This window comes from Echiichthys vipera (assembly GCF_963691815.1).
Source record: "Echiichthys vipera genome assembly, chromosome: 6".
Classification (NCBI taxonomy): domain Eukaryota; kingdom Metazoa; phylum Chordata; class Actinopteri; order Perciformes; family Trachinidae; genus Echiichthys; species Echiichthys vipera.
Window position 1 is genome coordinate 8671880 of NC_139831.1, and position 24077 is coordinate 8695956.

General features: G+C 39.6%; 1 protein-coding gene across 3 annotated transcripts in view; it reads left to right on the forward strand.

The window, feature by feature from the left end:
* Positions 1-24077, forward strand: part of fgf13a (fibroblast growth factor 13a) — a 96088-nt gene that overhangs the window by 56708 nt on the left and 15303 nt on the right. For 2 of the 3 annotated variants that reach the window (XM_083914682.1, XM_083914683.1), the window contains exons 4-5: positions 14906-15016; positions 21623-21726. In XM_083914682.1, the coding sequence (XP_083770808.1) occupies positions 14906-15016; positions 21623-21726 (215 nt within the window). Of the gene's footprint in view, positions 1-11991; positions 12185-14905; positions 15017-21622; positions 21727-24077 lie in introns of those variants that run through there. The other variant, XM_083914684.1, reaches the window with a different exon arrangement.

Sequence of the window (24077 nt, forward strand, 5' to 3'; positions counted from 1 at the left end):
TTGAATTTTTTGGATCCTTCTTCATCCTTTTTGATGGGTTCATAAAGACAGCAGGATTGGAGAGTGCATGAATATTGCACAAAGCTCATTCTTATTTAACTGTTTGCAGCCCAAATCAAAGAGAAGAAGAAATATAAGATGCTAATGCTGCTTTTGAGAATGGTCAGATTTCTGATTTTAGGAATCAGCCACCCACAGAGGGAGATGGATATCCGTAACATAACTGTCAATCTGTTTTTATTAGCCCCTTTAGTAAAACAGTGTTTGTATTTACAACAGCTAAAATGCTGTACAACGGCAACATTGTTAAACATGTCTTGACATGTGCTGTATATTTGTTGTATAACTTTAAAGCCAACACAATTCTTGTGTTATCTTTTTTCTTGCTGTGGACAGCATCTGCAGCTCTAAGTTTTTTCTTTTGATTGACATTTGTCATGTTTATACACCTAGTTGGATTTCCAAAAACAAATCCAGCTCAAAAAATGCAATAACGCTCAGCAGCTTACTCTAAGCTATCAAATGTCAAATGCTCTCACCTGCACTTGAATGCACCACATAATGATCAAAATGATCTCTATTTTTAAGTTTTCACTTAATAACAGCCACTGCATCGTTTTGTGGCTGAATAAAGTTTGCTGCAGTCTTTAATAGAAATAAATCAGTGCACAATAAATAATATACGCCGACTCAGAGGTCAGGTTTTCGTAATTTTCTTTGTCAGCATTTTCCTTGGTTAATGACACTTGTTTACACATAGAAAGGGTATGCATTTAAGGGTATACACTGACAAAGAATGGTATTACAATAATTTAGTAGTCTTTGGTTGACATTAGCACCAAAATTAGATTTTTGCTATACACTTTTAATATGTTAAAAGTAGGGTAATATCTGTGAAGTCTATCAAAATAAGGGGAAAAGGCAGAAATTTCACTACAAGGACAGAGAAACAAAGAGGTTTTTTTTAAAGTAAGTAGTTTTACTTTTAGTATATTTATTATTATTTTTTAAGTCCTTAAAAACACTCTAAGTGTGCGGCACAGTAGGCTATTTTACGGCATTTGGCTGGTGTTAATACCTTGGCACGACATCATTTCCACAAAGGATTAGATAACATTATGTTATTACTGCATGCTTCATAATGATTAACAAGTCCAATGCTATTTTGTAATAATGCTGCATTTCATATTAAATGCCTACTACAGACCACAGAGAGCCATTGCTGCTTGCTGTGTTTTGGCCTACTTTTTCATACATCTGTAGGGTTCTCCATCAGCTCTGCACAGCTCCTCCCACCTGTTATATTCCAGACAATGGACTACTACCATCCATGGTCATTATGTTTCTATTGATTTCCCTGTGTGCTGACTTCTCTAACAAGCACAGGGGTTGAAAGTGAAAAGTGGGATACTCTATGTCGGGTAGGGAACATGACCTATTTACCCACCCACTCCCATAAGTTGAGTCATGTCTCCTGTCGTGTCATTTCCAGCTTAGTTGATTTGTTCCACCTAACACATTGGGTTTTTAAGTTCACAGAAATAATCCATGCCAATCTGAACCATGCAATCACACTGGCATGATATTTTTTTAAATATAGGTAATCATTTTAACCTGAAGTGTATAGTGCCAGAAATGTAGAACTCATATACAACCATTCATCACTTGCTGTACAGTATGAAGAACCATTCTCCTCCATGAAGCTTCCCTGTCTCTCAGATCTGCAGTCGGGGGAATGAAACCCCCCAGTACCTTCCTCGAGGAAATACATCAGTGGCAGGGGAAATAAAGAGTGTGTGGCCAAACTAAATGAGCTTCATTAATGTTCACACCCAGTTCACTGCACTGCACATTAGGCCTTGTTGCATAATATTCAAAGTTATTCTTGAGGCCAGACAAGGGATGCAATGGGGTTATTTTGAGGACAGTCAGCGCTTCTTCTCACCAAATGAGCACAAGGAGGCAAAACGTTTAATCTCTCTTAAGACCTTGTGTAGTTGCCATTTCTAAATCAAGACGCCATGTTAGCGACCGTTTTAGTTTAAGGAATAGCATAGTTTGCGCTTTCAACATCCTCGCTAAGAAGTGTCCATCATCTGAGACAACAATGTGTCCTAAGTTAGCAACTCTTAAGAAAGAAGCGAGCATGACCTTGTGCTCTCATGCCAGTCTCAGAGCTTTCCTTTGTGTCTCCATCAGTAAGTAGACAGTTTAAGCCAGCTGGTGTCTGAGATGATACCTTTAATCTCACTCCATTCCCTTCCTTGATGTGTCATACTGGAAGGGATATGTAGGACAACATCACTTCACTGACTGTATTCTGGGACTAAGACTGCTCTTGCTAGACGGGATATAATTAGCATGGAGTTATTAATACAAACTTTCAAAAAGTCTGAGCGTCTGTATTCTGGCTGCAGCACACTTCCTTGGTTTCTCTTTGATACCAGATGTCCCTCTTCACGGTAACGAGAGCCCATTTTCTGGGTGCGTTTTGGTTAATGGAGGAGCTATAACTTGAACAAGAATAAAAGTGATTTTGTTGTTTATGGTTTTTGAACTCCTAAATGCCTTCTCTCTGTAGCTTTGCCACCGTGATATTGCCAAAGGACTTCCATTGACTCACCATGTATGATTCACATGTTACTGTTCAGTCATCCATTTTGGCCAGGGAGCCAAATCTCCCGCATGATTTCCTCCTCCGGCTACCTCCTGTTGTGATGCTGGCAATGATAGATACTGGATGTTGTTCTGATAACAGACATTTAGAGACTCCTATTAGATTTTGTGGCCTGGCTGCCTGTGTGTGTGTGTGTGTGTCTACGTCTATAATGCATGTATGTTATGTGCGCTTGTTGAATTATCTATACACACAAGTCCATGTGTGCATACATCATGCTGTATGATCTTATCTTCCACTCACTCTGCTTCAGCTAGATGATGGAAACGTAATGGGGCATTAGAGATTGTGTGCTATCGCTAACCTAGAAACAGGCATCATATGCACAAAGCTGATTCTGTATAGTACATTATAGCATTATAAGCCTGGAAGTAGCTTTGAACTTTGTCCTCTGCCTTTCGTGCAGCTAAACTACGTTCCATATAATCTGAACTGAGTCTTGTTTATTGAATCAACCTTAGAATGTGGATTTAGTTCTGTTGCTTCTTAAAGCATTTGCACTGTCTAGGACTCCACACACAGCAATCAGTCACAGGGACTTTTACTCACCTTCCTCTGCTCTACAACACCATGGCTATGATTCACCCTCAATCCCGCAGGGGCCCTGAGAACCACAGGGTCATGCAATTGGAAGACAAATCCACACACACTGCGTCCACGTACACACAGAGATATTACATTTAAATATCCATTAGTGGCCCATCAAAAACGTAGGCTGCCGACATCATCTCATTGATGTTTCATAACTGATCCTGAGCGGTAAATAAACCTGCCTCTTTTCCATATTCCTGCTCAGGGCACCCGGGTTCCAAGGAAGATATGCCAGACTTTGTTATTATCAAAGAGAATCAGCTTCAGGGTCGTTGGCCTGGAGCTTTTTAGTAAAGTATTGCCAACCATTTACATGTTTTTTTTAGATAAGGGTCAGCTGGTTAGAGGACAAGAGAAATAGGGAACCTCTGTGGCCTGTAGTTAATAATCTTGTCGGGGGTAATGAGAGCACATTGCTGGTGTGACATTATTCATTCCAAGCAGGCTGCTGTCTGAACTCTGGCCATTTCACACATCGGTTGGTGCCTCTGATTGAGATTTCTCCATGTCATTACAGCCTTACACACACGCTCATATACAGACACACACATATAAAGACACAAACAGCACAGAAGCCCTAGCAAGTCAAAGTCCATAGTATGCTTACTTCCCGGCCACTTTATGCACTTCACATGCAGTGAAATTAACAACTGACAGCTTCAAAAGTGTATTTGCTGTGTTTTATTCACTGATTTAAATTAAAAATGTATACCAAGTACCTGCAAGGAACAGCCCTTTTTTTTATTATTCAAGATTATTTTTTGTCAGTTTTTCAAGCCTTTGTTATATATAGGACAGACAGGAAAAAGTGAGAGAGGGGGAAGCATGCAGCAAAGAGCAGCAGTTCAGAGTCAAACCTGCGACCGCTGCCTTGAGGACCCAGCCTTTACATGTGTCAAAGCTCTAACCACTGAGCCACTGGCCACCCAATGGAACAGCTCATTTGATCTAATCCAAACATCTACTAAGCATGGAAACTGTTATTTCTGGTACAGATTATAGAGAGTAAAATTTCTGTTTTCACAATTGAGCCACTTAAATTTGAATGTCAAATCTCTGCTTATGAAAACTAGAGAATCAAATATCAAAACAGTCAACTGAGCATAGATAGAAAGATGGACCAATCTACTCTTGTAATGTGCTAAGGATTGTAATGTCCCCGATTTTAGTAACACATTACAATCACAAGTATTTTAATAAGTGGTCGAAATTTGCCTTATATATTATGCAACGGGTTAAGGTACACATGAGTGAAGATGCACTGAAATGTCATCTTCTGAGAAGATCATAACCTCTTCTTCCACTTTATGACTCTTGCATTTACCAAACATCTAATGCATGAACATTATTCAGCAGTGCACATTTGTATGTATTCGTATCATTGTCAAGCAGACAGACGCAAAGTGTCTGGCAGATGCTCTGCTCCTAAAATCATTTCAATTCTATGTTTCAGTGCCATTTTATTTATGTATAAAATAGAATTGTGCTCATTTCTCTCGGGTGACAGAGTTATTCTCTCATGTGAGAGGAAAATATGGCAGTACTGATCAGCAGACAAAGACTTTGAAGCCGGTTGTTATACAAAAGGTGAGAGGTTAGATGGAAAATGCCAGGCATTGCTTTTGTCTGCTCCTAATTAGTTTAGGTGTTTTAAAGTGAGATGGAGATAGAACTGGTGGTGGTTTAATGAGGAATGGGCTGGCACACAGCTCAGACATCATCTTACAGTATTGATGTTTAAAAATAGATGTGTTTTTTCCACTACGACTTAAAACAAGATTTATCCTGTTCATAAAATATATTTAAAAAATCTTTCTGGCACTTTAGGCACAGAATAAAACACTGAATAACGAAGCAGAGTTGCTGACCCTTGCTAGGTACATCTAAGAGTTCCTGCATATTCAAATATATAACGTTCCTCACTGATGGTTAGCTCCTCCTACTGACTCCTTGCGTTCATACTGTGCACACAGCCCTCTGGTTCTAAAGGGGATGGGATGGATCACACAATCATCGCCATGACTCTGGCAGTCAGCCATGACTGTATTCTCTACCCTCCACTACGGGAACCTTGAGTTATGGTTTCCCTGTTCTTTAATATCCAACCCCCCATTCTCACTCCCTCTTTCACACACACAGCTTCTTACGTATGTGCAGTCTCCATGGTAACGCGAGGTATCACTATGGCACTGGTGGCCTAGCATGCTATAAGCTGCTGTTGTAGTGGATTTACTGTACCAGTGCACGCACAAAGAGCAGACAGCCAGCACAATGCTGCCAAAGGGCTGAATGGTTTGAACAGCAACCCTCTGAGCTTATCAGAGATCATTCCTTTTCCCCTGATAATATTTTATTCCCTCACTCTGAAGAGGTTCGACTAAAAATACTGCTATTGCAGATTCCAATGGTATGTTATGATATTATTTACAAGGACAGTTACTATCTATATATAATAAGTGGCCCTATCCTAGTATGCAACTTTGCCCTCTATTATACACCACAAGCAAGGTTAACCTCCCCATTTATTCAGTGTTTGCCCTTTGAGGCCACTTTTTTCTATGAATTTTAAATTCATTAAACCCTTAGTGTTATCATGAAAGCCTCAGGTTATTAATAAGAATAGATAGCTTTAATTGTTCAACTATATTTAATAATACAAAGGTCAACACTGTGCTCAACCTTGGCAGCACAGGCCTCTTTCAGTTTTATTTTGGAGCTCTGCTCTCTAGTGGCCAGTGATGGCAAGAGCAGCAGGGGGCTTGGACATTTTGGGTCTGTGTGAAGTCATGCAGTCCTTGCACAGTTGAGTGGTGCTTTCAGTAGGACTATGTTTGAAAACTGTGTAAGAAAGTGTAAACACTTCCTGCAGCCCATTTCTATAACGGCAGTTTCTGCAGTACGCTTGCATAGTTCTGGCGCCTCAACGCATCTTTACCTCCGCAAGGAGGTTAAGTTTTCGGTTAGTGTGTTTGTCTATGGGATTACGGGGAAAACCACTGGCCCGATTTTCATGAAACTTAGTGGAAGGCTGTAGCATGGGCCCAACAAGTCATTCGATTTTTGAGTGGATCCAAATCATGAGGCACAAATTATTGTTTACTTTCATCAACATTACGAGACTGCGAGAGCATGCAAGGTCTGCACAACCAGAGTGTACTTCTAGCCGAGCGGTCTGTAGTGTACAGAATTCAAATCTAATCTTGTACTGTTAAAAATGTTATACATTATAGTACTGTACATTACAAATCTGCGTGCATTGTAGGACGCTATACTCTTGTGCTACAATCAGAGTTTAGCATTACGCATACTATGATCACATTATGCCAGTTATTTCCCCACTCTCTAGCTGTGTATGTGTGTGAAAGCAGTACAGTGAAGGTGCCCCCGGGAGGCCACAGCAGACTGGTATTCTGGGGCACTATAGTAATTAATATGCTACACAAGCAACCAAAGCATACACAGTGTGTGTGTGTGTGTGTGTGTGTGTGTGTGTGTGTGTGTGTGTGTGTGTGTGTGTGTGTGTGTGTGTCTGTGTGTGTGTGTCTTTCTTGCTTGTCTTATTTAGTGTCTACAGGTGTAGGTTTTAGAGGCCACTTGTGTATACACTATGTAATGCATTTGGATAAAACCAGAGGCTGGTGCGTTATCTCTCATCTGCTAGGTTTGATTTTCTTGATTTTTCTTTTAGCATACTCATAAATGCATCTCTCTTCAGTGGCCAACTTGCAGTTAAGCATGCTTTAAGTCTGCTAGACTTCAAATGAGTCAAATATAGCCATAGTCCACTTTTGTCTTACAAAAAGACAAAATCTATATTTTCTTCAGAGGCTTCTGAATAAAAATGACACTGACAAAATTAGGATAAATCAAATGTGTATGATTTATTCTATTTTTATTTTAACACATTCTCTATTTAAAACATAAAACGTCTCTCTCCTGTATTTATCTCACCAGTTCCACTTCTGCTGCTGTATCCTATTTTGTATTTTTCCTCCTTTATCATTGCTGCTAAGAAAAGCACCAACAGCTTGACAGACCTTATCAGGCCTGGACACATTTGCACTTTGTTTAGTATCATCTTAGTTGTTTGATTACTGTCGCTGTTGTACAATGCAGCCCAACCTCTTTCAGTCCGTCTAACTGTCAGTGATAAAATCAGTCATCTTCTTGAAGGGCCACACTCTCTGCTTGATTGATGACCCAGGTTTATCAGTATTGAGATGACTGAAGCAAAACCTGGGATTTGCTTCTGTTTGCTCATGGCAGAACTAGAGGTATTAGATATCACAGGGCATGGATACTGCTGCAGTTTAAATCTGGTTGTATAGAGATTCAATATGTACCTCGTCCTGAGTGCAGTAGTCACATATATCACAGGGTAGGACCACAGTATGCCTACTGTAGGAAAGGTCACATTTTACGAGGACTTACAGTATATGGCACATATGATAGACAGTAGACAGGAAGATAAATCTGCCACATTCCTGCTGTTTTGGTCTGGCCCCTCTCCCTTAAAGGCAGATTTACAGTGTCTTTCAGGCTCAAAAAACTCTGATCAAACTGTCAAACTAGTCAGTGCTGATCAAATATCACTTGATATTCTGTTACTGTGTTGCCTATTTTCTCACATAAAAGGTTTTCAGAAACACATCTTAGTGCACTGTTTAGCTGTGATTTGAAGTCTATCCAATTGTTTCCAGAAGACATTCACCATTGCCCCCTTTAAATTGAAAAATTAAGTAAGAGGGCCCAGACTAATACACATTTGCGATTCCTGCATAATAATACCTCACAAAGAGGAACATTTATGTTTTGCTCATTGAAAATGTTGTAATTTGTATTTCTTGATGTAAGAGCTTTGCTTTATCTTGCTTTGTAGGAATTCTAATTATACTAAAGATGGCCTATATGGATCACATTGCTGCTATATATTAAGTAACCGCCTGCTCTTTAGATGCTGAATCCATAAAGCCCAGTTTAGCCTAGTGTGGGGTTAAAGGTTAGAGTGCCTCTATGCCATTATGGAGAACATCAATGCCATTTCATCTCTGTTTCATGTCATTTAAGCCACATCCCATGTAAATCAATACAAGGCGTTTGGACATTGATCCATGCTCTATTTATATTGCTACTGTATCTAGTTCAAGTACATTACCACAAAAATGTCTTCCATGTGGCTCTCTGGTCAGCATCTTGCGTTATTAGTCAGTCTAGAATTGAAATATGTATTAGTAAGCATTTGTAACTGTAAATAAATATTAGTTAGTTGTGCATATGATCATTTAGAGACAAATCCTGATACTACTCAATGAATAGTGGGGATATAAAGATATTTTCTGCTTCAAAACGATTCACTTTATATTAAATAAAACACATCTGCATGTTAATGTGATGTTTGTCAAGTCAGTTGTGAATACACCGAAGTCAAAAATTTTGATTAAATGATTAATTTGGGTCCTGATGATCTGCATGGAGAGGTGCATGTCTAAATAAATGACTTGAGTTTAGTTTTGAGGAGGATTTTCTCTTTAGGGTGAACCTACTGCTCCCTATAGCCTGTCTATTTGCTCCATCTAGTGGTCAAAGCTGTGCATAGTCAGTGGGTACCAGCGTCCCTCAAAAGTAACTACTGTAAGACCCATTATATCTCTGTAAGACCCATTGTATCTCATTGTTTAGTCTGTCATTACATACAGGACATCAATAAATCTGATTTCACTTCTGTAATCACGTCTTTTAAAATATGTTCTACATTTACAGTCGGGGTAAAGCAAAATAAATGTGGTCCGAGTTCGTCACATTACATTTTTTACTACTCAGACACATTTTAATGACTAAAATGTTGTCAATTACATAAAATTAGGTTTCTAAATCGTGAGAAAATATGCAATATCATGATTTACATAATCGTACTAATACAGACTAGAGCTGCAAAGAAACCAAGAAAAGTCATGCATTTCATTGACAATAAGCTGTGATGCTGATAAAAATAATGCCATATTTGGTCAATGTCAGTATTAGCTGACTATATATATAAATATATATATTAAACTGCCTCTAAAGTTTCGGAGAAAAGGGAATTGTATTTGTAAAAACACTTTCCCTAATGTATGTTGTCTCAGTTGATTGTACATCGATATTTTTCACTCCAAAGCGGACAGGCCTGTATAACCGGTTTAGTCAACGCATTATCGGATCATTTTACATCATTTTTTGTAATATGAGATCAAAGTCTCCTCTTCTCCAAGAAGGAAGTACAATCTCAGCCTGCATCATTTTCGATCACTTTTCTTCAATCCAGCCCCGCAGTACAGCGAGCGCCAGTGTTTTCCGGATAAACAAGACCTCTAAATGAATGTTTAATGAGCATTTTAGAAGTCATAATGGTATGTCGCTAATGTCCTGTAATGATCTTCCTGTCGATGGCCACGCCTCGACGCTTTCTCTTCCATTACGCCTCTGACAGTTGTCTGACAATGGTTTGAACTTTGCTGGATGTAGACTTCTCTTCCCTTCACCACCCAACGACTGCATGTATCCGAGTCTCCGATTTGACTGCGCTGTAGAGAATCATGACTTTTCCATTGAGAAAATCGGTTTCAGGTAGGCTGCTGTTTCTGTTTTCGACTTTACCTACACTTGTTTTGCCTTTTTTTTATAATCAAATCATGTTTGTTAAGTTTTATTGAGTCAAAGCTTCCAAAGTTAAAAAAAAATGTTCATGGCTTTAGGGATGCTAGTAATAATGTTTAGTAGTATTTTATTCTATTGATAAATGGTGGTTTTCTTTGTACTGTGCGCAATTTAAGCGCCTTGGAGCTGTCCGTGGTGCTGAAGCGGAGGTGCCTGCAGCAATCAACGCTTAAAGCATTTTATATCATCTCTGGAGTTTTGATGCTGTTTGATTAGAGCTTGTGTGTTTATTCACGACACGTGTTTAGGAGCGGGTTCATATTTTACCTGTAATGTTTAGTTTTGAGAGAGTTGTTTACTGTATTTACTTCTGTTTCACTTCCATTTTCTTCAGACTGAGCGACGCCTCATATTTAACCAACAAATGCATTGCCCACTCTTGAGGTGTGTTACTGGTGTTTATTATTAATCAGAGGAAATAAATAAATAATAAAAAATAAACCATCTACGGTAGTTTTGGTTGAGGACTGTAGATGGCACCATCGGTTAGGACGTTAGTTGTGCTCTATCCAGACTGGGCGGAAATGAGAGATGGGGTAGGGGTGAAAGTGACAGAGTGACAGGACATGTGTCACTTTTGTCTGGACATTATAGTTACTTTAACAGTATAGACCACAGTCTTGTCCGTTGGCATTTTTATTATTTACATTTATAATTTACCAGTATTTGCTCATGAAGAGACGGCCAAAGGTAAGAGTGGCATTCAAATTTTGAAGTGAAATATTTCACATTATATTCTCATATTATATGGGAATGTATGATGCCGGCTTGTGGCTGTTTCGATCGTATTTCCTCCCACTAATCCACCGCTCAGTCCATTTCATTTAAAAGAATAATTAATATCAGGGTCTGATGATGGCTACCTGCTGTTTTAGCCCCAGTTATCTTGCACGAAAAAGTGAGCAATTATACATATGCATATATACATATATATATAGTTAGTCATCTTTTTACGGCCCATAGTCTACGGTTGGACTCTCGCCCTCACACAAGTTAGGACCATGGGACTTGAAATAGTCAGCCGAGCTCAAGACTTTCAGCAGTTCTTTACTCGTTCCTGTGACTTTCTGTCCACTCTTGTTCAAGAAAATCTGTCCTCTTTCTCCTCCAACTCCCCGCCCCCACGCTATCTACGCCCCTTCCCCGTGATATGTAACATGAATTATCCCATATGGAGATTTCCTCCACTGTGTACATTGACTGGATTCGTGTCTCACTAGTTAGACTCCCTGTCCTCTCCCTCCTCCCCACTGCTCATTCTCCAGGACGGTGGGATGCTCTGAGCAGCAGCAGCTGAGTCTGTGCTTTGCGCTGTTCTCGGACATTCAGAAAGATGCGCCTTCCGCTATTGCTTTGCGTTACTTCGCTTCGACAAAATACAGAAAAACAGATGGAATGTCTTTAGTGAGTCGTTCACATCCTCTGCGTTGCCTTTCTAAAACGCAGTGCAAGTCTCTAACAGCAGCAGCTTTAGTCAGAGATTAGAGGAAACCGATTAAGAGCACTGCAAACACTCCCGGGGTCTGCAAACAGGTGTTTCCATCCTTTGGCTGCGCAGTGAGATTCATTCAAGACTGATCCGCTGCTCGAATACCATGTGCGCCGCTATGTAGTGATATGATATGCGCTTAAAGGGACTGGGTGTGTGCGTTTTTGTTGTGGTGCAGAGAACATGATACAGTTGGAGGAACATGTGAAAGTATTTGTGCAGCTTCAAGGTGGAACGTGTGGGTTTTTATTTGTGTCACTCTTTTTCACGGAGATACAACGGGCGATTCCTGAATAACGCCCAAATTCACGAAACAATGATTCATTTGGACATTATCTAACCGCACTACTGGGACTGTTCTCATTTTCTACTCTTCATAGTACACTTGGCTTTTTTTTTTTTTTTTTGGTTATTTGACGAATCATTATAGTTGCCTCAGATTATCACTGCTGCGCCTGGACGTTTACCTTCGGAATCCAGTTTTCTGGGTGATTATTTTCAGCTTCTTCGGAAGTTTTTCTTCCAAAACGCAGCCAAACTGGCCATGGCTGCAGCAATTGCCAGCTCCCTCATAAGGCAGAAAAGGCAGGCGAGGGAGCGGGAGAAGTCTAATGCCTGCCGTTGCGTTAGCAGCCCCAGTAAAGCCAAAGGAACCTGTGAAAAACCAAATCGACTGAACGTTTTCTCCCGGGTCAAACTCTTTGGCTCCAAGAAGAGACGAAGGAGACGACCAGGTCTGTTGTGCAATTTCATCAGATTATCCTCAGCCTCACTAATTATTTTTCACCTGTAGGGTGCCATTACATTCCATATGGCATATAATGTAAAATTTACTGAGCACTGCTCGATTTCTATATGCAAATTCCAAAAGAATAATTGATGGCAAAGTTGGTGGGAGAATGAGAGAGCTCCTTTATGAAGTTTGTCCTCAGAGAAGTCACCTTTCGCATCTCAGAGTGCAGAGGAATATATTAAACTCATACTTCATCATTCGCCATCCACTGATTCAGGCCACACTGGACAAGATATACAAAAGTGCTTATTAGACTTCACAATCTGTCACTGACCACTGTTCAAATTAAATTGGATAATCAGTTAATCATAGGCAATTAAAAAAACTGTATTACCAGTTTGCAGAATGTCTTAATGCATGCTACCCTTGGGTAGACTATGATTTAAATATAATAGAGACACAGATTTAAATGAGCACCCCTTCACTTTTATATAGAACTTTAAGCAGCCCTCACAAATAGCTCATATGTTATATTTCCCTATGAACTGTTGGCCAAGTTATTTGTCTGAAATGTATGCAACAGCTAAGAATAAGTAAATGGCAGTTGCTTGTCATAACTAAAATGAAAACTATCATAAGGATGTACTTATACACTTATATCAGGTGTAGCCTGGTGTGAGTCACGGCTCAGGTGGCTCTTAAAGCGCTCTGACTGCAATGACAGAAATGTGTCTTTGTAACCTAAAGCACCTGCTCCCTTACAGATTCAGCACAAAAGTCACAAAGGCTGCATATCTGGTCTGATCCTATCTTACTCAGGCCCAAAGCTCACCTTTTCTTAGTTGGCTCAGTTTCTCCATGTCTGTGGACGACAACAACATCAATGATGAGGACGACAACAGCAACATGTTTTCTCCCAAACTTTATTCATTCCCATCCACTTAGTTAATTTCCAATCCATTTTCTAACTCTGTATATGATGCACCTGGAGGTTAGGCTGTATTTTTACACATCATAACTACCATACAGTTTTTGCACCTTTCTCACTTTCAATGTCCATTTACATCCTGTGGAGGAAGCAATGAATGCCAAGAAGGAGGCGTTGTCTGAGTGTGACTTACACCAAACACAAAGAACTGGCATCTTTTGGAAATACGGTGTGGACCGTGTTTGATGTATCTGGTAAAGCAGTGTGTGCACATGGTCAGATTCTTAGGTGTTTATAGTACGTGTTGAAAATTGTACATTTCTCAGTGTATGTCCTTATGTGAAAATTCTCCAATGACATGCTATTACTTCATAATGAAAAGTACACAGTTTAAAAACAAATTATGACAATATTTCCGGTTTACACTGAATAAACCCTCTCTGGAGCTAAAGTAACCTTAGTAAGCCCAGAATTGGCAGAAAGGTAAGTGAGATGAAAGGATAGATGAAAGGTGTGGTAGACCACAGTAAAGGACACTCCACCAGGGACAGTAGCAGGGACTGGAGAGCGCTTAGCTCTTATCAGTCATTACACTGATGTAACACAGACAGGCTGCCCAGCCACTTCAAAAGTAAATGATCTTCCACTTCAAACTATTGTCTTTTGGTCTAATTGGGGCTCATTTTACATAGTGATAGCATACACCTTTGTCCCTTTGATTAATAAAACGATCTAAGTCCTACTTTGTTCTTGTTCACAATGTTAAAAAAAAAATGTGTTGAAATGTTGAGCACTATATTTATCACGAGTGATAGAATTTGCACATATCGGTGTACTTTCATTTTAAATGTAATTTGCTCAAATTCTAGTAAGTTATAACGCTTATCTATTGGACCGTTCACATGCAGCAGGGAAGGGTGGGAAGGACGGAGAGAGAAAGATGGGGTGACAAACAAGAAATGCCCTCAGCCATCTTAGACCACTGAACCAACCCACACCACAAAGCCATTTTTAAATGTTATATTATTTGTTCTTGTCCATCTGCCTTTTAGTCACATCAGTTAAGCCGCAGAGAAAGACAGATTAACAGATCATGGATTTTGGACACAGCAACATTGAGAAAACTGTAATTCTGACCATTTCAATATAATAATACTGATGTATACTTTATTAATCCCTCTTGGGGGAATTTTTCACCGTTTGTTGTTGGGTACTTGGTTGGTGTTAACCCGCTGGTTCCCAAGCCAAGTCCATACAGACTGAGCTACTGCTGCCCCATGTGCTTCTTTTGCTACATTTCAATACTATTAATACTATACTATTTAAATTGTTTTAATCCATCAAATGTCTTGAAATTTTGCTTATACACCCCCTGGACATTAAAAGTGAAATAGTACTCGTAAAGTGGCTACAGGATCAGGAGGGATCTGTATATTGGATATCAGCAAGGCCAGAGCCTTTACTAGTTCTCTCGTTTCATAAATTGGCAACCACCATGAGTGAGTGGTCAAGTGAATGTGAAAGTATCCTAAAATGCAGTTCCTCTAACGGCGGCCACAATCTGTCTCCCAAACTATTAAACAACACAGGATTCCTTTAAATCCATTTCTTCTGACAGGTTCTTTGTGTTGACTGTGTGTGCTTGATTGACACAGTCAGTCGGAGCTTCCAAAATGGCAGCGAGCTGTAAACCCAAACTAAAGCATCAAAATGTCCCTTTAGAAAGGCTATGGTGACATCTCATTGCAGTCTGTGGTTTAATCCATTATCTCTGTGTCCCCTCTGCTTCCATAGAGCCCCAGCTGAAGGGGATTGTGACGAAGCTGTACAGTCGACAAGGTTTCCACCTGCAGCTGCAGGCAGATGGAACCATTGATGGAACGAAGGAGGAGGACAATGGTTACAGTAAGTTTCACTCTTATCATTCGTTTGCCTAATTTTTTTAACCATACATCCAATGCCGTAGGTCAGGGAGAGCATTTTACCTAGCTACTGTCAATGCCATATGCTACAGACAGAGAGCTGCATTAGCTATACACAATGAGTAATAACGGAGTATCAACATTATGGCAACTTCAACATCAAATTCACACCCTTTGAATTAGTTTAAGAGTAGAGTTTAGCTTTTCTCTTCTGAGGTTTCATCATAAATGCTGAATTGCAGTTTTTCCAAAAGCCCAAGATGTTGCCATCAAACATCTTGTTTTTCCACAACTCAAAGATATTCAGTTTACTGTCATAAGTAAGAGTAACAAAACCAGAAAATATTCAGATTTTAGAAGCTGGAATAAGACATTTTTTTCCTTTTAATAAAAATCACTCAAACTGATGTATTAATTAGCAGACTGGTTGGCGCTTAATGTAATAGTTGACCACTAATGGATTATTTGCATCTCTACAACAGAATTGGTTCATATACCAAGAAAAACACTTTTTCTTTGCCAGTGCATTTAAGTGCTACTGCTTAGTACAGAGTTTCATTTTATCCAATCAAACTTATCCTATGGGAACCTGACCACTGATGACTGTCTCTTTTGTGAGAGACAGTTTTGTCTCATATGGCATTGAAAAATCCCCATCATTGCCATTAAGCCCACCAGCTCTCTGTTTTGCAATAGACAGATTAATCGGGAGATCAAGTAGAGCAAGAGTAACAGCATAGCCACTTGTCTGGTAACAATACAGCACAAACAGACCACCTTATAATTAGAAAGTGCATTGGACACTACATGCTTTTGAAGATTATAACAGTACAGCAGTTAGTGACCTACGTGATCTCCACTTTTCCCCCCACCCACACCAAAACAGTATTGTTGAGAAAAAGATCTGCATGGCACACTGAAACAGCTTTGATGTGTAATCCCAACACTAAGCGGATGTAAACACTTCTGGAGCTCTGAATTAGGACCTCTGTATTCAATTACTCCCCTGGGGGAAATGGCTTGATAAGTTAAACACTACGCAGAGCAGACTGTGCAGGAGCACGCACAATTACCCTTCACACATCGACCACCCCACCCATCATGTCTGCATGGACTCACTTTTCTGTTGACTTACATAACAACTGGCCCGCATTGGCTCGAAAATAGTTTTTGAAGAGAAAATTAAAGAGTGCTGCTGAATAGGAAAACGAGAAAGAGCTCTTTGCACTGCTCCAAAAATAGCGTTGTTAGGCGCTGGGTGCGCTTGTCTCCATGGTGACGGAGAGCACAGTCCTCTTGGAGCTACTGGTGTCTTGTGATGGTGGGAGAGGACCTACTCGAATATATGCGCACACACACACACACACACACACACACACACACACACACACACACACACACACACACACACACACACACACACACACACACACACACACACACACACACACACACACACACACACACACACACACACACACACACACACACACACACACACACACACACACACACACACACACACACACACACACACACACACACACACACACACACACGATCTTTGCTACTGTAGCAAAGATTGACTTGGCTGTAATAATAAATACGTTTGATATTTCTAATAATAACTAAGTTTGATATTTCTGATGTGACATTTTCATTAAAAAGGCAAACAGTGTTAGAAATAACAAATCCAAGACAGTTTCAGCCATTCTCTCGTGTTGCATCTCAACTGAGCAAACCCACTGGGTATCTAGAGAAAAAAAAAGATAGAAGTGTAAGGCAAGGTGCTGTCACAGTGTTCAAAATACAGTCCATTCCAACTCTTGTCCTGAATGTTTCACTTTCAACCCATATCTTTGTAAAAAAAAAAAAAAAAAAAAGACAATTGGGATTAAAAATTGTGTAAAAATGTCCAATTTTCCAATTTATTGTCAGCAAGATTGGAGACCCTTTGGATCCCACACTTAGCCAAATACATTTGTCTTCTGACATGTAGTATCAGATAAGTGTCAATTCCATTGCCATTTTTTTAAGAAATCAAGCTTGTCTCCTGTCATCAAATGTTACTTTATCTTTAATATCCTTTCCCTAACAGTGAACACATTTCTGTGTTCTGACTTTAATTAAGAGACGTTGTCTTGTTTCTCACTAATGTACAACTAATGTCCCTTTTGAGCATCCGGACCAAACAATAGTATAAAAATAGTACCAACTGTCATGCAAAGCACTACACTCTTAAATGCAATTAAATCAAGGGATTGCTGCTGAAAACAAGTATTTAATAATTTACTTAATCCAACATTACATGTTTTTTTTAACCCAGTTTGCATCATCCAAAGACCTACTGCAGTTGAACAGTAATTAGACCACAGAAGTTCAATGTAATGTTGTCACATCAGTGGTGGTTCTGTCTGAATATTTAGGCAGCTCTAACTGCAGGCATGTTGTTCGCAGAATGATAGATACGTAGTTAAAACTGGATTAGCCATTGCTGAAAACATTTAGGCTTATTGTCAAACTGAACGCAGAAAGCCTGCAAGTAATCATGAAAACTGTCCCTCAGGCCTCCTCACCCATCTTATTCCATGTGCCGCTCTTCACTTGGAAAGGTCTGTGAGTGGGTGGTGGCCCTGTCATCCTCTTCAGTGTGCTCAGGTGTTTCTAGGAGCAAGGAAGTAATTGAGTTCCCCATCCTGAAAATCTCCATCAGTACACCAGCTGGTAATCCTTCTGAAATGAAGTAGACTGCAGATGTGTATGTGTAGGTCGTGATGGGAGTACAAAGGGGGAGAAAAAAAATCAGTGAGCGACGCAGAGTGAAAACAGTGCAATTATAAAGACAAGAACTGCTCAGGTAATAAGATGTTTCATGAGAGGAAGAAATACATCATCAAATCTAAGCGACAGACAAGAAAAAGGGACACATACCTGTATATACCCTGTATATACCCCAAGACAGATGTCCGTCCTCCACAGAGCTGGGTCTGTCTGACGTTCCTGCCTGTAATAGGGAAGGTTTTCATTGCCACCGTACTCTACGGGGGAATTGTTGGGTCTATGTTTATCATAGAGTGTGGTCTTTACCTAGTTTGTAAAGTGTCCTGAGATAACATTTGTTATGATTTGGCACTGTAAATAAAATTGAATTGAATTGAATTATATTTACACAGATCCAAATGTGTCTAGTCTATGCCTGAATAAGTCTGTAAATCGAGTCGGTTGACAAAGGAAAAGCTTTCATTAGACATCTCTCCTCACTACTGACATCCCCCCTAGCAAAGCCAAAATGGATCAATCTAAAAAATAGTTGTGGAGAAAGTTTACTGATACTGTGATCTGTGACTTGCAACCAGGAATTTTTGTAAAGGAAACATTGAGCCTCTGCACTGCACTATTGCAGAATGCTCCAAAAAGCAGTTTGTTAAAATGAATGAAAGCTACCTAAAATGTTGGATGTGATTTACTGTCAACTAGTAAAGTAATTATGGTCATACACTAATATGTCAAGGTTGAGAGACGATGCTGTTCTTAGTGTATCTCAGTGCGGCTCATGTTCAACCCATGATTGCAAGATTTCAAGTCCTAGTTTATGTCTTTGCTTGACAGCTTCAGTAAATTCAAATTTGGCAATCAGATCTATCATTGGTTTGTAAGCTTAAAATATGCACAAGATGACTGTAGAGCGCGCATAAAATACTGCTGATATTGAAGTTGTAAACATTAGGTCCTATCTGTTCAAGATCTACATTTTACTGGCAGCATCTCCTGTAAAAATCTGCCAAAGCAGGCATTACAAAAAAAATAGAAAAACACCAATCTGTCATAGAAAGTGGTGTGTTTTTCCTTCAGGAGCAGTTGATTGCTGTACCATTATGGGACTGTCACTAACACTGTGTTTGAAAAGCTGGGCGATTTAAAAGTGAGCTTCAGTTACATAACAAAGTAACTAAACCCTCTAAAGGGGGAATTTAAAGGGATAGTTTTTCTCAAAGTGGTATTTACTGTATCCATAGTCAGTGTGGTACCTACAGTTGATGACAGTTAGCTGCGCCAGTTTGGAGGAGCAGGCAGGAGTACTGACACTGACTGGGGCAACAGCTGCCGCAAAACATACTTTTGTCACCTTAAATAAAAGGCCTACTTTAAAAAAAAATCAATAGCAGTAGCTATATATTAACATATTTGCCATCAGAGAGCCCTTTCCTTTGGCATTACAATTTCTCACAGTATTACACCGCAGATGAGCTGTGCGAGTCTGACTTTCCACCGCTTATGGAATAAATACGAGACAATGAAAATGAGTGATTATAATATTTCTCGATCAGCGAAATTCCATGAGACATGGGGATATATTAATGAATCTGAGTATACAGAAGACTTTTTACAACGGTCGAGAGAGAGAGGGAAACCTTTGTGGAAACTGGAGGAAAGTGTCATCTGACCGCAAGGTAAAGCAGCAAATGTATCATAAATATAGAGTACATTTTAGCTTTTAGGTATTCCTTTATGAGGTGGCTAAAATATGTTATATGAGTGCTATACACATGCCACAGCAGTATTGCTTACCTTCCATGTCTGTACCCCTGCTGCTTCTCCAAACTGGCAGCATGCTAACCGTCACCTTCTGTATGTAACACACTGACTATCGACTGATGCCTCATACAACCCCACTTCAAAATAGCCAAACTATCCCTTTAAGAGGAGGACCCTCCACCATGCAGAAAACAGCATCCGTATCAGTAAGGAGAAGTCAGTTTCAGGTGAGATATACAGGAATTATGATTATCATATAAATACATGAAAACAAAAACAAGACAACTGTTGAGAACTGTTTCACAGGCATGATATTTTTGTGGCAGCGGTTTTGGAAATATTGTTTCCGACCAGCCAAGTCACCATCCAATGTATCCTTCATTCTTAAAGTGACTCATGGGACCTTTATCTGTCCAAAAGCCTGACATTCTTTTGTTGTTATTGTTGATATACTCTGACCGTTTAATAATTTCATACGTGTCACTGGGGAAATGACAGCAGACAGTATGTTGAGAATGTGGCATTTGAAGAGACAACGATAACAATAAGGGCAGACAGAGAGTTAGAGAAGGAGAAGCAGAGATAAAGGGGAGACAGAAAACCACAAAGCGAGTGGTTCTGGGACTTAAACGCCTTTCCACTGAACCAGGAATATGCTAGAAAAGCCTGTTTACTCTACCAAGTAAATGCATTATGCATTCCTGTGGCTGCTGTTTACAATGAAAGCCTGGAGTGAGGTGGGTCTGCAGTGTTAAAGAGATAAGGGCAGATGAAATAGCCCATCAAAAAGCCTCCATAGTGCACTTCGCTCAAGGGAGTTTGCAAATAGGGATCTGCTAAGGACAAGAGGAACTATAGTGAGGGCACACTGTCTCACGGCTTAACTGATGTTCTCCTGTCATGCGTCTAAGCCACAAGCCCCTGTCCTTGTGTGTCTCACTAATGAAAAAGGAAAACTTGAGATGAACATTATGATACTGTGGATATGATTAACTGTATTAAGTACTATCAAAAGGGTCAAACAAAAACCCACAGCAAGGGAGACAGCAGTATGTCCAACAATATTCAGAACAAAAAGCCGTGTTTCCTTTTTTGGGATGGAACCTAATTACAGACTTTCAGGTGGATGCACATGTGCTTTCCTCTATTCAGCCCGCGGGTTCCCTGCCAGCATCTTATGAAACTAACACAGACAGACCTGTAGACAGTACAGGCTCACATTCATTAGGTAGAACTGTATCTCATTGACCAGCTGAGCTGCCGCAAGCTCTCTCAGCCTCACGACCCGAGCTCAGTCCGCTGGTTACAGGTCTATATGAATTTACAGAGGAGTGCAAGTGATTTTGTTCTTTTTATCACACATCTATGCAATTGCTGTATTTCACCTAAACCATAGCTACGTAAATGCATTATGGAGAGAGCAGCATTGTCAGATAATTTACATTTTGCCCGTTTTGTTTTTTATAGTTGATTTATATTCATCTTAAAGGATCATAAAGGATTTAACATACTGTTCTTTGCAATACTTGTGTGTAAATACACAGCAGTGTGAGCTGCTTTGTCATTTCAACAATTTCTCTGTGTCTGTGTCTTGTTTCTAATTTGGTTCATTTGCTTTTTGAAACCCCCTTGGGAGAGAGTGGCTGAGTCCCTGAGCTTATGTTGTACCTCTATTTGTGGTTTGGTTTTGACAACTCACTTGTCCATCCCGACAGCAATAGGAAACAATATTAACAATATTTTTAACCCCTAATGGTGAATTCTACCAGGCTGTGTTGCCTGCTCTAAAATTTTTATTTCTTTGAGTGACATTCGTCCACTTTCTGGCTTGTGTTAAACAGCAATGTTTATTCTGCCTCGGTCAAGCTTAGCTACTTTTATTGCTCACCAAATTACTTAAGTCCTGTAATATGTACTATATCCCATATACCTCAAGTATCCAATAAAATCATGTTGGATTTTAAAAATTAATTTATTGCTTTAATGTCCTTGTATTAAATGAAGACAGACGTGCACACTTTATCATTTGTTTTTGTTGTCCCTCTCTTTCCAGCAATGTTCAACCTTATTCCAGTGGGGCTGCGAGTCGTGGCCATCCAGGGGGTGCAGACCAAACTCTACCTGGCTATGAACAGTGAGGGCTTCCTGTACACATCAGTAAGTGTCTCACTTAATGTATGTGTGATTGTTTGTTTGTGTGTGTGCATATATATATATATGAAGGGGCTCTGGCCTCTGTCCTAGTGTCTGACCTTCGAGTCCAGCCGTATGTAGAGAGACTGTTAGGTCTCTGGCAGACATCTAAATTACTATGGTGAAAAGAGCTACTGGAAGAAACAATAAACATGAGAGAGAGAGACGATACAGTAGATACGTTAAAGGCAAAGCAGTGATTTGGCTTTAAGTGTGTACATTTTATCTGATTTTTATTTCATTTATATTATTTGTGGACATCATCCTAAATCTGACGAAAGAGCAGCATGATTTTCTGATGGAATTCAGTGTAAATAAAATAAAAGGTAAATAAAGGGTTCAAGGAAAGTGTAAGCAGGTGGGGCAGTGACATATCAGAACATCGCAGTTGGCTCTTCATCTTTGATTAAATGTTCAAGGTTATGAATAATTCAACGGCAGGCCATTGTGTGGCAGGCGTCACTGAGAAGACTGACAGGATGGTTGGATGTGCACCCAGAGGGCGTACAGACACACATTTAACAGACAATCCACATAGTCAAATTAGTAAAGATTGTTCTGCTTAGTAAAGGTCTCAGTAGGCAGACAATGTTGATTGATGAAAACAAGCTTAGAAACAGCAAAGTAAACCTAATGATCTTGTAGCCTTCTATTTGGCAGCAGCTGCTGACAGATGACCTATTAAATCATTGGACAGTAATGGGATGAAGGAAAACAGGCCTTCTGGCTCCTATCTTTCCCCTCTCTTGTCTTATACACAAACAAACAAATGCATTCATAAACAGAGTTAATGTGATAGCTCTCACCAGGCATTAGTTCAGTCCGAGACACTTACGTCAAGGACTTGGAGATGGTTATTCAGTTAGATTTGGTGAAAGAGGCTCTGCTCTTTGAGGGAGCTATCAAGGAATCCAAGAAGCAACAAGGATACTGCTGAAAGGACTAACAACCTAAATAACAAACACAGAGACAACAGCACCACAAGGTTCAACACATACTAAATAGGAGATTGAGGTGTTGGGGAAAGCTCCACAGCAAGCATCATTCTTAAGCTATGAGCAGAGTAAGAGAACTATCAGGATGTAAAGCTTCACTTGTACACCCATATAAATATGATTGGATCGTACCAGAGGTATGCAAAGCAAACCTTATAGGCAATCATGTAAACTTCAGTTTCTTTGTATGGACTAACACAATGCTATTTAATTTCAATTTAAATCATTTAGAATTAGTATTCATTTATTCAGCATAGCCCCTTGAGATGGATCCTCTCATTTTCGAGGGGGTCCTAAAATATATAGATTTCCTAATTAATAATGTAAGTGAAATACTTCAATCACCCAGTGTTACATAATCATTGACTGTCTCAAATCACTTCAAGTCAATTCATCAAAATACACACACACTTGCAGACCTCTAACTGAGAATATTATTCTGTTGTTCTTGATCTACTCTGACCTCTCATTGGAGGAATGAAGTATAGTTGATATTTCTGCAAGGGATCAATAGAGTTACATTTATTAGGGCTGCAACTATCAGTTATTTTAGTAATAAAGCTTGCTCCTGATTATTGCATTAAATAATCTTATAAGAAATACTTTTGATTAATTAAGCAATAGTAAAGATACTAAAGAAAAAATAAGACGGTGTGTCGTCATTCGGCATTTAATACTATTTACAATCAATTCAGCCTCGGTACATAGAAATATTATGTTCTTAACAAAAGTGAATTTTTTTCATCAATTGAAAATAACTTTCCGATTTAGTTAATAATTATGCTAAGAAAAAAAGGTCTCATTCAATGTAGTCATTTTTAGCCCAAAAGAGAGAGTGACGACTTAATCACTATAGCCTTTTTGCATGGTCTGCCTATAATTACATTTTAATGAGTCCTGACAATTGTTTGACAACATGTCCATGGGAGTTGCCCCAGCTAAGCATGCCTGAGGGGAATATACAGGAATAATTAGGAAACATAGTTATTCAACCCATTGCAACACTCACATTCATGTACTGTATTTAACATGGCTCCGAGGCAGTCCACAGCTCCCAGTGAGTGATTTTAATGATATGAGCTTGGCTGTCAGTAATTAACATATGCGGAAAGCTGGAGAGTTTAATTTAATAAAGATGGATCCTGCTGGCAAAGGCTCTACCAACAGAGAGAGGCAGAAATACTGGCCCAGTGTTTCCCCAGGTTTACAGCATGGGGGAGGGGGGATCAGCAGATAGTAGGATCACAATAATACAAGCAATAATCAGAGCCACAAACTCACTTTTAATCAGTGTATTACACAATGAGCTACACTCTGCAT